The sequence below is a fragment of the Monodelphis domestica genome, chromosome 3, assembly GCF_027887165.1.
Source record: "Monodelphis domestica isolate mMonDom1 chromosome 3, mMonDom1.pri, whole genome shotgun sequence".
NCBI classification, from domain to species: domain Eukaryota; kingdom Metazoa; phylum Chordata; class Mammalia; order Didelphimorphia; family Didelphidae; genus Monodelphis; species Monodelphis domestica.
The window spans coordinates 241,975,284-241,993,416 of NC_077229.1; the positions used below are offsets into that span (position 1 = coordinate 241,975,284).

Consider the following 18,133-nt stretch of genomic DNA (forward strand, 5'->3'; position numbering starts at 1 on the left):
AAAAAAATATATCAAGTTTAGCTCAGAATGCAATATTCAGTTATGGGGGTGTATGTGTCAATTATCAAAAGAATAGAAAAATAATCAAAAACATAAGAAAAATTCAAAATAGACCTTGTATAGGTCCAGTTTAAAGTAATTTCTATCCCACAAGTATGTAGGACAGAATGCAGTAATATTTCACTTAGCCATTTGTAGCCAAGACTACAGGAAGTTGCCATAATATAAGAAGAAAAGAATTAGAATTCTATTTTGATGGGGAAATGTCATTCCCTTGTCTGATTTTTTTTTTTTAGGGATATAGGGAGCCAGCACGATAGTCAAGCTTTGTACTTGTTTGAGTACTTCGTAAAGAGTGTAGATACAAGGAAGTCCTACGACTTAAACATAAGTTAAACATCGCAACCTCGAGTCTCACTTTAATATTTCTTGTGTGCTCTATTGGCACTATTCAGGTTTAGTCTGTGCTCCTTGTTTTTATCTCTTTTCCTGGAATCAGACACAAACATTAATCACAGTCCTATAATATTTTATCAATAAATGGCAGGTTCCCATAGTTTAAAGCTTTTAGGCATATATTGATATTATAGCAAGAGTATATATATTAACTTGTATTACTGCAGGAAAAAATAATATTAATATTAATTATGTGTACCTTCAGTACAAAAAATGAGAAAAAAATCAAATATTCTGATCAAAAAATAAAAGAAAAGAAATAAGAAAAAATAAGAAAAAAATCAGTAATTTAATATATTCTTGAAAAAAAACAGCATCCATTTGTCTATGGATTATTATCTCCAATTCATATGATAAGATAGAGTCACAATCATATGATAGGATACAGTCAATCAGTCTCAGCAGAAGATGCTTTCTTCACATGTGAGCAGTGAATCCAAGAGTCTCTTTCTCCAATCTTTATAGATGTTGGAGTAGTTAATAATATTTGGAATGGTCCTTCCCATGAAGGTTGAGTTGCTCCAGTTCACTTGAAATTCTTGATATAAACTTTATCTCCTGGGTTCAGGTCATGCAGAGAAAAGTCTAATGGTCCAGCTTGTACTGCAGCTCCGGATTCATGAAGTTCACGTAGTTTGTGCTGTAACTCCTGTATATAGGAAGCAATAGTAATATCTCCCCCTAATAGCGATGTATAAGCCAGGGAGAAAGGCTTAGCCTGTATAGGCGGATGTCCAAAAAGCATCTCAAATGGTGAAATATGTAAGTCTCCTCTAGGCCTGCTTCTAAGATAAAATAGGGCCAGAGGGAGAATTTCAGGCCATTTTAAATGGGTCTCAGTGCATAATTTGCCAATCATAGTCTTAAGTTCTTTATTCATCCTTTCCTACTTTTTGGAGAGGAGAAAAAAAAACTGAAAAAGGTTAATTAACATCAACAAAATCAATACAATCTAAGAAGAATCATCTTCATTATACTGGGAAGTTCCCTGGGCACCCTCCTGAAGGGCACCTCTCTGAGGGTCATTAGCGCCTCGAGTATTTTTTGGACGAGCGCCATTTCTCATATATTGTTGTTGAGTATTATCATTTTCTTCATTTGGAGAATTGTCATTATTTTCCCAATTCCTATTTCTATAATTCTGGTTTCTAAAGTTCTTATTTCTATATTCATTATAGTTATTTCCATAGTCATTATTATAATTTCTAGAATTCTGGTTTCTATAACCATTATCATCATTTCTATAGTTATTATTTCTAAAGCTATTATCAAACTGTGTATTCCTTCCAAACATCTTAAGAAAGGTTCTACATTCCATCATTTTGTGGCACTTCTTCTCACAGAAGTGGCAAGTAATGGATTGATAATTGGATTTCTGGAGAGGGGCAGTTGTCATTGGTTCATTATCATGCCCACTTTCTAATTTAGTCATCCTGTCTATTAAATATCTTATTTTTTCTTTACTTCCTCCATGTCATCATTATTTTCTTCCTCCTTTTCTTTGTTTTCATACTTGAAAAATTTCCCAATGGTGAAATTTCCAACATTTATAAGTCTAAGAAATTTTAAGGTTTACAACAATAAAGTCTATATGTAGCTCCCACATAAGACTAATATTTAAGCTAATAATATGTCAACATACAAGGTAGATTATTGATTTCCTGTCAAATTTGGAATCCTCATAAATATTTAAGATAATCCCAGTCACAGCCACAAGAAAATATGTGTTAATTTTTTTTAGAATTGTAGTATCTTCAACTGTAGTACCTGTTTTTCTTGTCTCTTCTTTGAAAATGTTAAAAAATTGTCATTTCAAGAGAAACCTTGAGGCCCACCCAGTCCAACCTCTTCAGTTTACAATGAGGAAACCAAGGCCCAAAGAGATTGCATTATTTACCCGCTATTACATGGATTAAGACATGGATAAAGTTACAGGCAGGATTTGAATCTATGCTATTCAACTTTAAAACAGAATTCTTTTGAATATACCAAGATACATAATCAGTAAATATTTGAACTTTTCATAGAAGTAAATTTTACTGACTCATTGGAATTTCTTGAAATAAATTTTTTGTTTAAAACCCATATCAGTTTAATATTGAAAAGGGTTTTCTTCAGAATATGAATGATAGATTATATATATTACCTTTCTCATCTTTAACATGGCTTCATTTTGCTAGCTTGGGTAAATCAATTTAGCTTTCATATTTTGAGAAATTTAGATAGCTGTCACTCTCCTTCTTCATAAGGAAGTTTTACAGAAAACTAATATAAAATATAATTAGTTACACATTATAGAAATGGTTACTACTAATTGTAGTAGATAGAATTAATAGCTCTTTAAGATTTACAAAATACTTTACCAATATTATCTCAGTGTATCATTACAACAACCCTGTAAGGTTATTATCATTATCTCCATTTTGTACATGTGGGAACTGAAGCAGATGGAGGTCAAATGACTTGCCCAGAGTCATACAGTTAGTACATATAGTAGGATTTGAACTTGGAGTCTTTCTGACTCCAAATACAGCATTTTATTCATTACAACACATAGTATCCTCTAAAAATGAGAAATGCTTTAGATGGTAATAGCTAAATCAAATTTAACATTATTTTTTTGTTCTTTCTTTCTTTTCCTTATAGGTCAAAGTGATACCACAACAACATCAACTTCTATTCATCACGATTCTCCCCTCTCTACTCCTTTGTCCAAAGAGTACATTGTTGTATCTCCTCCTCTTCTTTCAGCTATGTGCAGCCTTTTGAATAACCTACTGATAGTTGTTCCAAAGAACACCATAACTGCATTTTATAAGACTAGCATCCTAAAGGCTTTCTGTAGGTAAGAGACTAAAATAGTATTAGCCTAATGATTAGGTTTGCTGGTATAAAGGAACTAGATCAACTTTTGCCTTTCTCATGCTTTTTTTCAGGCCTCATTTACAGTTCTTAAGTAGCTGTTGGAGAATTTTTCATCAGCTTTAGTTAAGTCAACAAGCATTTAAATGTCTACTTAAAACAGAAGTTGGCCTTCCTAATTGGAATTATTCCTTCTCAGATAAGGTCTTTATTCAATTTATAGTATTTAGAAATAAAGACAAAATTCTGTAGTCAAGATTGAATGAGGGTAGAATATAAATTTGTATTGGTGTGATCATCCACAGGTGAGTACATTGTACCCTGACTCCAAAATTGTGGAGTCATACATATTCTTCAAAAACAAAGGATGAACAACAACACATATTGCTTAGTCTTAGCTTTTTCTCTGTCCTGTTTTTTTAATTTGTAAATTTCTAAAGAGCAGGTCATTCTCATTCTTTCCTTCATGGTACTGACTATTCTACTCAGGCAATATTGATGGCAGATTGGTTCACCAACTGATATTTCCAGGGATTAGGAAATTCTTGTAGGCACCTGAAAACAACTTTTGAAAACATTCTCACTGCTATATGTAGGATGAATTGAGAAAAGAGGAGTTGAGAGGCTAGTTAACATTTTTTTAGTTGCCAGAAGGTCATTAGAGTCTGTAATAGGGCAGGGCTCCTATGTTTCTTTGTTTTCTGGAAGTTTTGCTGATGTTTAGGTAATATTTTCTTACATATCATTTACAAGTTGTATCTTATTTCTTTATCTTTCTTATCTAAATCCCCTAATTAGTTTGTACCTTTCTTAGGTGATTTGACTTAGCCCCCCTACTTTTTTAATGTGTGGATGTCCCTTATGAATCTCAAACTCAGTATTCAAAATAGAGCTCATTATCTTTTCCCTTAATCTACCAATTCTTTTAATTTCCTTTTTTTTTTGTCACTAATGCCATCATTGTTCTAGTCATCTAGTTTTGCATTCAATCTGAGCCTTTGCAGTGCTTCACTTTTACCACCCAAATTTTGTCAGTTCTAGATAGATACAATATCTAAATACATACTATGTTCTAGACATTATGCCAAGCCCTGGGGATTCAAATACAAGCAAACAAAACTTCTACTATCCTCAAAGAGCCTATATTCTGATGGAGAATATATGAGTTATATGGGGGAAGAAGGACTGTAAAAGGAGAGCTACTTCTTGTGTTGTAAAGGCTACCCCTTATTCCCTTACATGCCTTATCCCTGCCTCTTGGAACCTCTGCAAAGCATAGCTCATATCATGTCCTTCAAGAGGATCCTGATCACATCCTGATTTCTTTAATTGTTGGTGCCCTCTTACTACTTAGTATTTATTTTGTATATTGTCTATATTTCCTTATCTTTATATACTTTGTAACTCTTCCCATTATGTGTCAAATTTCTTTTTGTATTCTGAGCTCCTTTTACAGTGCCTGCCACATAGCCAGTAGTAAATGCTGATTGATTGATTGATCTGATCCCTGTGAGTCTTAGTGCAGCAGCCATTATGTTGTGTCTTTTCTTTCTCTTTTTTTCCTCCCAGCATAGGGATTAGGTTTCTTTCTGCCTTTAATGTTTTCTTAAGGGAGATAGGTCTACTTTGCCGTATGTTCCCTCCTATTTGTGTAATCTCTTTTGAAACTGTAAATAAGCTAATTTTCTCTATTTTGTAAATTTCTGTTCTTCTTTGAACTATTTAATACTAATTTTTGTTCATATTTCCTTAACTTGTTTCTTTACACTTTTAAATTATCATTGATTATTATTTTGCAAAAAACGAAGTGTCTAAATTGCTTTTCTTTTTCTGACATTTAGTGCTTTGAATGTTACTTTGTTGGAGAAATGCATTCAAGAGCTCAGCATTCCCTTGTCTTTCTCAAGTCCTGTTGAACATGCTAAAGCTCAGGTTAGTTGTTTTGTTAGTTTATTTTTTAAATTAAATATCATAAATGGTTTCTCCTGAGAAGATGCTAAATTTTTTTGGGTTGAGAGGTGGGTAGCAATGTTTTTCATGGTAAGCCTGCTAACTTTATTCTTATGTAACATCTTCATGGAATTTTAGACATAGAATGGTTTAACTTAAATATGAGGCAGCTTGGCTATTATCATAAAGAAAATTGTTGAGTAGTGTAGTAGGAACAATATCTACCACTAATTTGGTTGAGACACATTTTCTCTGGCAAAGCAATAAAATAAACCTCACCATTTAATGGGTCAGGGTATTAAGACTGAAACCACTGAGCTAGCTTAGCAATGTACTAAGACATAAAAGGCTATGACTCCAGTAGACATGGATCCTTGGGCTCGATGGATGTACTACTGGGACATGAGTCAATATGATATTCTGGCCAAGTGTTTCATTATGGCAAATGGAAAGGCTAGAGGTGCTGTTTTGGACTGAACCAGTGCTAGATCTTTTCTGCGTACCCTTTTTATGCCATTGTTGAACAACCCATATTTTGTAAAAAGTGATTTGTTCTATGAGCATCTCATTTTGTTCCAGTACTGACCCTGAACCATCAGACTCTTCTGAGTCAAACCCAGTTAGCTAGTAGAGAGCTAATACAGGGACCTGGATTCCAGTTCAGTTTTACCAACTAGTAGCAATATCATCTTAGGCAAAGTCACCTTACATCTCTAAAACACTGTCTCCTCATCTCAAAATAAGGTGTTTGGTCTATGTCATCTCTTTAGATAGTATATACATTTTCTGGCAAACACAATGCATTACAATTTTCACTCACTGAATTTTATTTATTTTCTTTATTTCTTTTCCTCTCTCTCTTTTTTAAACCCTTGCCTTCTGTCTTAGTATCCAATCTAAGTCAGAAGAGTAGTAAGGGCTAGGCAACTGAGGTTGAGCAACCTGCCCAGGGTCACACAGCTAGGAAGTACAAAGACCACATTTGAACCAAAGTCCTCCTGATTTTAGGCTTGATTCTCTGTCCTTTAGTTACCCAGTAACTACTTTTTGAATTGAATTATCCCATTAAATTGCTGCTACCATATAAGGGTAAAGGATCTTGGGTAAGGAATTATGGCCCACACAACCCAGGCACTTCTTCATGTACTATAACATTCAATTTGTGAATCATCAGTTAATACTACATCAAGTAATGGAATTGAAAGGTCATATACAATAAATAGATTGAATTGTATTTATTTTCAAAAGTTAAGCTAATCGGTGCAAGACTTAAATTTTTTTTCAGATCCCCATTATACTTCATTTTGTCTCAGTGTATATTCTTTAAAGTCTCTAGAGTTAATATCTACAAGTAAGTTTTAAATATAGATTTTAATCCTTTCAACAATGGAATTCTGGTTCAGGGACCACATTACTCTGATAACTGTGTGTCTTAATTGACCTACTATTTTAGTCAGACCTCAGCCATGTTTCATTTTACTCCCTATTTCCTGCATGTCTAAAGAACACTTTCACATACCCTAGTTTTTCTCACCCCTCCAACTCCACACTACTCAGGGGAAGGTATCTAGAGCCCTCAGCTTGACATTCATCAGTTCTTAATAAATGTTTTATTTTTCATTCAATCATTTAATTACTCTTTAATAAACATGTATTTCATAAATGGCCTCAGATAACCCAGTAAGTACCAAGGTAGCCCAGTGGATTGAGTGTCAGGGAGATCTTCTTTTCAAATTTGGCCCAAGATACTTTTTAGCTATGTGGCCCTGGGCAAGTCACTTAACTCCAGTTGCCTAGTTCTTGCCACTCTTCTGTCTTAAAATTCATATCAAGACAAAATGTAAGGATTTTTTAAAACCGAGAATTTTTCCACTCTGTTACAGCTTAAAGTATATAACAATTTTTAATTTAATATTGTTTCCTTGTCTCTTTTCTCATTAACTTTGCAGGTTAAAAAAAAAATAGGCAAAGCCAAGAATGTTCATAAAAGTTTTAACCGTAGTTGGTATGGTTATTTGGGCACTTAATACTCTCTGATATCATCTCAAGTTTTATTTTAAACAATAAATTACTGGCCTTAAAGCATAATACATATACTTAGCAATGTTGGAAATTTTGGTAAAAATATTAGTAGCTAATAAATTATTTGAATTTGTTCCAAAGCAGCTTTAATTATATACAAAGAAATGTAGAGTTTCAAAAGAGCAATAATTATTTAATAGGAAATGATTATATTTATCTAACTCCATTTTTAAAATTTCACTTCTTTTTTTTTTAAACATTATTTTATTTGGTCATTTCAAAACATTATTGATTGGAGACAAAGATAATTTTCTTTTCCTCCCTCTATGAATATTCTTGTACAAGTCCTTTTCCTTATTATCTCTTTGGGGTACAAACCCAGCAGTGCTCTGACTGGATCAAAGGGCAGACAGTCTTTTATCGCCCTTTGGGCATAGTTCCAATTGCCCTCCAGAATGGTTGGATCAATTCACAACCCCACCAGCAATGAATTAATGTCCCTACTTTGCCACATCCCCTCCAGCATTTACTACTTTCCTTTGCTGTCATGTTAGCCAATCTGCTAGGTGTGAGGTGATACCTCAGAGTTGTTTTGATTTTCATCTCTCTGATTATAAGAGATTTAGAACACTTTTTAATGTATTTATTAATAGTTTTGATTTCTTTATCTGAAAACTGCTTATTCATGTCCCTTGCCCATTTTTCACTTGGAGAATGGCTTGATTTTTTGTACAATTGATTTAGCTCTTTGTAAATTTGAGTAATTAACCCTTTGTCAGAGGTTTTTATGAAGATTGTTTCCCAATTTGTTGCTACCCTTCTGATTTTAGTTACATTGGTTTTGTTTGTACAAAAGCTTTTTAATTTGATGTAGTCAAAATTGTTTATTTTACATTTTGTGACTCTTTCTAAGTCTTGCTTGGTTTTAAAGTCTTTCCCTTCCCAAAGATCTGACATGTACACTATGCTGTGTTTGCCTAATTTACTTACAGTTTCCTTCTTTATGTTCAAGTCATTCACCCATTTTGAATTTATTTTGGTGTGGGGTATGAGGTATTGATCCAAACCTAATCTCTCCCACACTGTCTTCCAATTTCCCCAGCAGTGTTTATCAAATAATGGATTTTTGTCCCCAAAACTGGGATCTTTGCGTTTATCATATACTGCCTTGCTGAGGTCACTTGCCTCAAGTCTATTCCACTGATCCTCCTTTCTGTCTCTTAGCAAGTACCAAATTGTTTTGATGACCATTGCTTTGTGATATAGTTTGAGATCTGGGACTGCAAGGGACTTCCTTTGTATTTTTTTTTCATTATTTCCCTGTATATCCTTGATCTTTTGTTCTTCCAAATGAACTTTGTTATGGTTTTTCCTAAATCGGTAAAGAAATTTTTTGGAAGTTCAATGGGTATGGCACTAAATAGATAAATAAGTTTGGGTAGGATGTTCATTTTTATTATATTGGCTCGTCCTACCCATGAGCAGTTAATGTTTTTCCAATTGCTCAAGTCTAGTTTTAGTTGTGTGGAGAGTGTTTTGTAGTTGTGTTCATATAGTTCCTGTGTTTGTCTTGGGAGATAGATTCCCAAGTATTTTATTTTGTCTAAGGTGATTTTGAATGGGATTTCTCTTTCTAGTGCTTGCCACTGAGATGTGTCGGAAATATATAGAAATGCTAATGACTTATGCAGGTTTATTTTGTATCCTGCAACTTTGCTAAAGTTGTTGATTATTTCGAATAGCTTTTTGGTTGAATCTCTAGGATTCTTTAAGTAGAACATCATGTCATCCACAAAGAGTAATAACTTGGTCTCCTCCTTGCCTATTTTAATGCCTTCAATTTTGTTTTCTTCTCTAATTGCTACTGCTAATGTTTCTAGTACAATGTCAAATAATAGAGGTGATAATGTGCATCCTTGTTTCAATCCTGATCTTATTGGGAATGCATCTAGTTTATCCCCATTGCAGATGATATTAGCTGATGGTTTTAGATATATACTGTTTATTATTTTTAGTAACGGCCCTTCTATTCCTATCCTTTCTAGTGTTTTTAATAGGAATGAGTGTTGTATTTTATCAAAGGCTTTTTCTGCGTCTATTGAAATAATCATGTGATTTTTGTTGGTTTGCTTATTGATATGATCAGTTATGTAGATGGTTTTTCTAATATAGAACCAGCCCTGCATCCCTGGTATAAATCCTACTTGATCATGGTGAATGACTCTTCTGATCACTTGCTGGAGTCTTTTTGCTAGTAACCTACTTAAGATTTTTGCATCTATATTCATTATGGAGATTGGTCTATAATTTTCTTTCTCTGTTTTTGACCTGCCTGGTTTTGGAATCAGTACCATGTTTGTGTCATGAAAGGACTTTGGTAGAACTCCATCTTTGCTTATTATGTCAAATAGTTTGTATAGTATTGGGATTAGCTGTTCTTTGAATATTTGATAGAATTTACTTGTGAATCCATCAGGCCCTGGGGATTTTTTCTAAGGGAGTTCTTTGATGGCCTGTTGGATTTCATTTTCTGATATGGGATTATTTAAGAATTCTATTTCTTCTTCTGTTAGTCTAGGCAGTTTATATTTTTGTAAATATTCATCTATATCACCTAGATTGGTATACTTATTGCCATATAATTGGGCACAGTAGTTTTTAATGATTGCCTTAATTTTCTCTTCTTTGGAGGTGATGTCCTCCTTTTCATCTTTGATGCTGTTAATTTGCTTTTCTGCTTTCCTTTTTTAAATTAGATTGACCAGTATATTGTCTATTTTGTTTGTTTTTTCAAAATACCAGCTTCTAGTCTTATTTATTAGTTCAATAGTTCTATCACTTTCGATTTTATTAATTTCTCCCTTAATTTTTAGGATCTCTAGTTTGGTTTTCTTCTGGGTGTTTTTAATTTGTTTGCTTTCAAAGTTTTTTGATTTGCATTTCCAATTCATTGATTTCTGCCCTCCCTAGTTTGTAAATATATGCAGTCAGGGATATGGATTTTCCTCTGATTATCGCTTTGGCTACATCCCATAAGGTTTGAAAGGATGTTTCACCATTGTCATTTTCCTCGATTAAATTATTAATTGTTTCTATGATTTGTTCTCTAACTAACCGATTTTGGAGTATCGTATTATTTAATTTCCAATTAATTTTTTATTTGGTTCTCCATGTACCCTTACTGATCATTATTTTTATTGCCTTATGATCTGAAAAGACTGCATTTATTAGTTCTGCTTTTCTGCATTTGTATGCCATGTTTCTGTGACCTAGTGTATGGTCAATCTTTGTGAATGTGCCATGTGGTGCTGAGAAAAAGGTGTATTCCTTTTTGTCCCTATTTATTTTTCTCCATATGTCTATTAACTCTAATTTTTCTAAGATTTCATTCACTTCTTTTACCTCTTTCTTATTTATTTTTTATTTGATTTGCCTAAATTTGATAGTGGTTGGTTTAGATCTCCCACTAATAATGGTTTTACTGTCTATTTCCTCCTTCAATTCTCCTAGTTTCTCCATTAGAAATTTGGGTGCTATACTATTTGGTGCATACATGTTCTTTAGTGATACTTCCTCATTGTCTATACTACCTTTTAACAGAATATATTTACCTTCCCTATCCCTTTTAATCAGGTCTGTTTTTGCATCGACTTTGTCAGATATTATGATTGCCACTCCTGCCTTTTTTCTATCAGTTGAGTCCCAGAAGGTCTTACTCCATCCTTTCATTCTGACCTTATAACCTGTCTCATGTGTGTTTCTTGAAGACAACATATGGTACGGTTTTGGATTCTAATCCATTCTTCTATTTGTCTACGTTTTATGGGTGAGTTCATTCCATTCACGTTCAAAGTTATGATTGTCACTTGTGGATTCCCTGGCATTTTGATATCCTCCCCTAATTCTGGCCTTTCTTCTTTACCTATAACCTTTTAAGCCAGTGATTTACTTTAAATCAGTCCCCCTAGTCCCCTCCCTTGATATGTTTCTCTTTCTAGCCTCTCCCTTTTTATTCCCTTCCCCTCCCCCCTCTCCTTACTTACCTTTTTGTGTTCCCTCCTTCCCTCCCTTTTTGTTTTCCCTCCCACCTCCCCTCCCCCATGCCTCTTGGTTTTCCCTTCTCCATTACCATGTTGGGTAAGATAAAATTCAACATCCCAGTGGATCTGGATGTCCTTCCCTCTCAGAGTTGATTTCACTGAGAGTAAAATTTAAGTAAAAACTCTTTTCCTCTCCTTATTCTTCCCCTCCACTTCCCATGTGTATCTTTGTGTGAGAAAGATTATTCTACTTAGTATTTTTTTTCTATTTCTTGGAGTATATCTTAGTACCATCAACGATGTCCCCTTGTTTTTTCCTTCTCTACCCCCCCTTTCTCCATATCATCTTGATGCCCCAAACTTTCCCTTTGCGTGATTCTTCTTACTACTCTAATGATGCATACAATTTTTGAGAGTTACACATTACATTTTCCCCAAATATTAATATATATATATATATATATATATATAATTGATGTAAATGTAGTTCTTATAGAAGAGAGTTTGAATAAAAGAAAAAGATAACATTTTTCTTCTTTTCCCTTTCCTTCATATTTACCTTTTCGTGTTTCTCTTGCTCTTTGTGTTTGGATATCAAACTTTCCACAGGCCTCTGGTCTTTTCTTTACAAACTCTTGGAAATCTTTTATTTTTTTGAATGCCCATACTTTCCCCTGGAAGTATATAGTCAGTTTTGATGGATAGTTGATTTTTGGTTGAAGACCCAGCTCTCTTGCTTTTATGAATATCATGTTCCATGCCTTAAGGTCCTTCAGAGTGGAAATTGCTAGGTCCTGTGTGACCCTGATTGGTGTTCCTTTATATCTAAATTGTGTTTTTCTGGCTTCTTGTAGATTTTTTCTTTTGCTTGTAAGCTTTGGAATTTGGCAATTACATTCCTGGGAGTTGTCTTTTGGGGATTTAGTGTAGAGGGTGTTCTGTGAACTCTTTCAATGCATATTTTGTCCCATTTTCCTAGAATCTCTGCGAAGTTTTCTTTGATGACATCATGTATTATGATATCAAGATTACTGTTTATTTCTGGCCTTTCTGGTAGACCAATGATTCTCAGATTATCTCTCCTTCCTCTGTTTTCCAGGTCTGTTACCTTGTCAGTGACATATTTTATGTTGTCTTCTAATTCTTTAGTCTTTTGACTTTGCTTCATTAATTCTTGCTCTTTTGCAAAATCATTGTCTTCCAGTTGCCTGATTCTGACCTTTAAAGACTGGTTTTCCTTTTCAGTTTGGTCCAACCTGTTTTTTGAGGCTTTAAGCTGTTTCTGCATTTGCATATTTTGGTTTCCCAGATTGCTGAATTCCTTTTGTATTATTTCCCATATTTCCTGCCAAAAGGCTTCCATCTTTTTGATAATTTCTGATTTAAATTTTTCTAGAGTTGTGGAGAATTTCCATTTCCTTTGGAAGGTTTTGGAGCATTTGTTTGTGTTTCCTCTTCTATCTCCTCTGTATTTTGTAGTGTTGCTCCATAAAATGTGTCCAAAGTCACCCCCTTATTCTTGCTTTTCTTGGTGTTTTGAGGCTTTTGCACTTCTGTACTGTTTTCCATCTCTATCTGAGTGAGGTGGACTGGTTCTTATTGTATCTGTCTCATGGTCCGAGGCTTTAGCCCCAGGCAAATTGTCTGTTCTCCTCAGCTGCACTTTCTTCCCAGGGAAGTCCAGGGTCTGCCCTCCCCTATCTGCTGGCATTTTGGGTGTTACTGCTCTCATTTCCCTCCAGTTGCTTCTCCACTACCTTACTTCCATGCTCTGAGCCTGGCATAGCACAGTCCACCAGGTACCTCAGTGCCTTTGCCCGCCCTGAGGTTCCTGTCCTTTCAGAGGGCCCTGCATTCTAAGGGGGGAGGGGTCCTGGCCTCCTTGAGCTCTGAGGTCTCCTGATGGGATTAGGTTCAGCTGGGTTGGTCTGGACATTCCCTGAAGCAAAAATGTCCACTGCTTCCCTGCTGTCTGTGTTGGATGCCCCGAGACTGGCCCCGGTTACTTTCAAGGTAAGCCCTTCGGAGCAACCCCTTTGCAGGCCCCGAGGTTTCTGTCCTTTCAGAAGACCCTGCACTCTAAGGTCTTGGCCTCCCTGAGTTCTGAGGGCTCCTGATGGGATTATGGTCAACCAGGTTGGTCTGGATGTGCCTGAAGCAAAAACCTCTGGTGAGACTCAGATGGAAGGACCCAGCCAGAGGGATATAGACTCCCTCCAGTCTCTCTCTGTTTCCCTGCCTTCTGTGTTGGAAGTCCCCGAGACTGGCCTACGTTTCAAGGTGCGCCCTTCAGAACAGCCGGCCCTGAGGCCCTTTTGCTGGCCCTGAGGTTCCCACTGCTGCTGCGAGCTCAGAGCTCTAGGTTGGGGGGGAGGGGTCCTGGGACCTTCCTTCTGCCTTCACCTTAGACACGAGTGATTCTGGATTCTGGCTTTTGGGGGGGCTTACCTTTTGATTCGAGTCCAGAAGGAGGGTTCCCCGGTTCTGTCCTGTTATTAAGTTTGAATTTCAGTCCCCTCGGAGGATTCAGTTTGTGATCGGTAAGGAAGGGTTTTCAGAAGTCTGAACTTTTGGTGCCTCTAAGCCTCCATCTTGACCAGAAGCCCCCCTAAAATTTCACTTCTTAAAAGACTATAAAAATAACCAGTTCTGGTTATCAAGCTTTAATACCTAGAGGATGAAAATAATATTATGATATATTATTAGAATGATTTTATTGGCCATATTAATACTATCAACATTGTTTTATTTGAGGTAACATCAAATTCAATAGTCTCTTTTTTGGTGTCATACTTTATTACCATTTTAATTAAAACCTTTATATTTCACAAGTAGTTAAACTGTGTAATCAATAGGCTGATATAAAAGGCCTTCAAAAGGCATAATGTCTATGAAAATCTACAATTTGGGGTGGAGGTACACATGGTTAAAGTGGGGGCAGGGAACATAAAATATTCTTCAAAGTATACAGCTAAAAATAAACCATTATGAATTAATGACAGCTTTGCTACAAATTTAAGATAAATGTGTATTTTTAAAGTCTGTAACTCTTTCATCAGCATTCCTTTTTTCTTAAAGTATCCAACACATACATATCTGATATAATACTTGGTGCTCATTAGAATCATTAAATGTTGACAAGCAAAAGAAAGTAATTAAAAATTGTATCTCTTTGGAGTTGCTTTTTACAAGATACTCCAATGCAGTATTTATTGATAAGAGGAAATTAGGTGATATATAAAAATATCTTTTCAAGATTACTAAAGCTTCTAAATTTGAACCCAGAACTTTTAAATTAAACTTTTGATAATTTTATAAAAATATGTGGAAGAAGGCATGGAAGTATTGATAGAATATTCTGGGAATAATGTATCCTTTTCTTAATAATTAAAGGTCATCATTATGAACTTAGTTATAATACTGTCATACAAATCAAGAAGAATGCAACCACTTCACTTACATTTTAGACAATTTCATTAACTGCAATAACCATATTAAATCCTTTGGTGGCCAACTCACTGGCTACCCAAACTTAGCGAGGCCAAACCTCAAATGAGACTCAACGACAAAAGTCTTTCTATTTAAGAGTTTCTACTATACTTTGTGCTCTTTTGATGGACTTTGATTGGAATAAAATATGATGGAAAGAGTGTCGGATTTAGAGTCAAAGGCCTTAGGTTTAGATTTGCTACTTACTTTAGATTTGTGTGGATTCCAGTGCGTCATTTAATCTTTTAAATTTTCCCACTTTGTATCTTAAGAATGAGGAAGCTGGTATAGATGAATACTGAGTCCTTTCCAGTTCTAAATTTGAGACTTCTATGTATCACAGCTGAACTTCACTGCAGGACCCTATGTTGCATTTAGAGTGATGTTCTTCGAGTTTATTGATATTTGTATATGAGATTCTTTGCACCTGTAGGAAATGACCAGAATCTTATCCTTATATAATTTATCATAGTTTTAGTGTGTTAGGACAATAAGGGACAGTAGTCTAATGGCTCTCATGTAGTCCTTTTCTTACTGTGTTTTTGTATATCCTGCAACTTCGCTAATGTTATTGATCATTTCAACTAGCTTTTTAGTTGATTCTCTAGGATTCTTTAAGTAGACCATCATATCATCTATAAAAGTTATAGCTTGGTCTCCTCATTGCCTATTTTAATACCTTCAATTTCTTTTTCTTCTCTAATTACTATTGCTAGTGTTTTTAGTACAATGTTAAATAATAAAGGTGATAATGGGCATCCCTGTTTCACTCCTGATCTTATTGGGAAGGCTTCTAGTTTATCCCCATTGCAGATGATGTTGGCTGATGGTTTTACATGTATACTGTTTATTAATTTTAGGATACTTTCTAGAGTTTTCAATAGGAATGAGTATTGTATTTTGTCAAAGGCTTTTTTTTGCATTTATTGAGAAAATCATGTGATTTTTGTTGGTTTGCTTGTAATATGGTCAATTATGTGGATGGTTTTCCTATTATTGAACCATCCTTACATTCCTGGTATAAATACCTGCTCATAATGAATAACCCTCTTGATCACTTGCTGGAATTTTTTTGCTAGTATTCTATTTAAGATTTTGGCATTTATGTTCAGTAATGAGATTGGTCTATAGTTTTCTTTCTCTGTTTTTGACCTGCCTGGCTTTGGAATCAGTACCATATTGGTGTCATAAAAGGAATTTGGTAGAATTCCTTCTCTGCTTATTCTGTCAAATAGTTTGTATAATATTGGGATTAGTTGTTCTTTGAATGTTTGATTCATTTGTGAATCCATCTGGTCCTGGAGATTTTTTCTTAAGGAGTTCTTTGACTTGTTCAATTTCTTTTTCTGATATGGGGTTGTTTAGGTATTCTATTTCTTCTTCTATTCATCTAGGCAATTTATATTTTTGTAAATATTCATCCACATCATCTAGATTGTTATATTTATTGTCATATAATTGGGCATAATAATTTTTAATGATTGCCTTAATTTCCTCTTCATTAGAGGTGAGGTCTCCCTTTTCATCTTGGATACTGTCAATTTGGTTTATTTCTTTCCTTTTTAAAATTTGATTGACCATTACTTTGTCTGTTTTATTTGTTTTTTCAAAGTACCAGCTTCTGGTCTTATTTATTAAATTAAAAGTTTTTTGACTTTCAATTTTATTAATTTCTCCTTTGATATTTAGGATCTCTAATCGAGTCTTCAGCTGAGGTTTTTTAATTTGTTCACTTTGTAGTTTTTTACTTTGCATACCCAATTCAATGACCCACCCTAATATGTTAATATATGAAATCAAGGATTTAAATTTCTGCCTGAGTACTGCTTTGGCTTCATCCCATAGATTTTGAAATCTCATCATTGTCATTTTCTTCAATGAAATTATAAATTGTTTCTATGATTTGTTCTTTAACCAGTTGTGGAGAATTGTATTGTTTAATTTCCAATTAATTTTTGATTTGCCTCTCCATGTACCCTTACTAATTATTATTTTCATTGCATTGTGGTCTGACAAGGTAGCATTTATTATTTCTGCTCTTTTGAATTTGTTTGCAGTATTTTTATGCCCTAGTACATGGTCTATCTTTGTGAATGTACCGTGTACTGCTGAAAAGAATGTGTATTCCTTTTTGTCCCTATTTATTTTTCTCCACATATCTACTAAGTCTATTTTTTCTAAGATTTTATTCGCTTCTCTTACCTCTTATTTATTTTTTGGTTTATTTTATCTAGTTCTCATAGAAGAAGATTTAGGTCTCCCACTAGTATAGTTTTTTTTTGTCTTCATCCTTTAGCTTCACTAGTTTCTCCTTTAGAATTTTGGATGCTATGCCATTTGGTGCATACATGTTGTATACTGATATTTTCTCCTTGTCTGTACTGCCTTTTATCAGGATGTAATTACCTTCCCTATCTCTTTTGACTAGATCTATTTTTACTTTGGCTTTGTCAGATATCTTTATTGCGACTCCTGCCTTCTTTTTATCTGCTGATGCCCAATAGACTTGGCTCTATTCTCTTACTTTTACCCTATGTGTGTCTGTCTACCTTTCTCAAGTGTATTTCTTGTAGAGTGCATATGGTAGGGTTTTGGTTTCTAATCCACTCTACTATTTGCTTGTGTTTTATACGTGATTTCATTCCATTCACATTCAGAGTTATGATTACCAGCTGTGTATTTCCCAGCATTTTGATTTCTACTTCTAGTCTTGCCCTTTCTTCTTTCACTATTTCCTTCTATACCAGTGTTTTGTTTTTAATCGGTCCTCCTAATTCCCACCCTTATTTTACTTCCTTTTCTAACCCCCTCCCTTCTTATTCCCCTCTTCTTTTCTTTACAGTCTTTTTAAGCTACACTCCCTCTCCTCTGTTGTATTGCTTCCCTCCCCACTAGTTTGTTTTTACCCTTCTACTTCTCTATAGAGCACAAATCAATTCTCTGCCCCAATGTATTTGATTCTTTTTCCCTCTTTGAGTCAATTTCAGGGCACGTAAGAATTGAGTATTTCCTATCTCTAACCTCTTTACCCTTCCAGTGTATTGATGTTCCTCTCCCCTACTGCCATGAGCTTCTTTGTGACATATAAATTTACCCCATTTTGTTTCTTTTCCCATTTTTGTTAGCATTAACTTCTTTTTTTTAAAACTCTAGTTGTGTATATATACATATACACACATATATATTTATTAATGTATACATATATCTGTATTCATAGTTATGTCTTGGCATTTCATCCTATACAGTTTGTCACTGTTCTCTCTATGTATAACTCTTTTAGCTACTCAGGTAATAATAACAATTTTTAAGAGTTA

At 34.5% G+C, this 18,133-nt stretch overlaps 1 protein-coding gene across 4 annotated transcripts in view; it reads left to right on the forward strand.

Annotated features, from left to right (window-relative positions):
- Positions 1-18,133, forward strand: part of RTTN (rotatin) — a 266,106-nt gene that overhangs the window by 206,353 nt on the left and 41,620 nt on the right. For all 4 annotated transcript variants that reach the window (XM_007487781.3, XM_056823598.1, XM_056823599.1 and 1 more), the window contains 2 exons: positions 3,103-3,301; positions 5,160-5,250. In XM_007487781.3, coding sequence (XP_007487843.1) covers positions 3,103-3,301; positions 5,160-5,250 — 290 coding nt within the window. The remainder of the gene's footprint in view (positions 1-3,102; positions 3,302-5,159; positions 5,251-18,133) is intronic.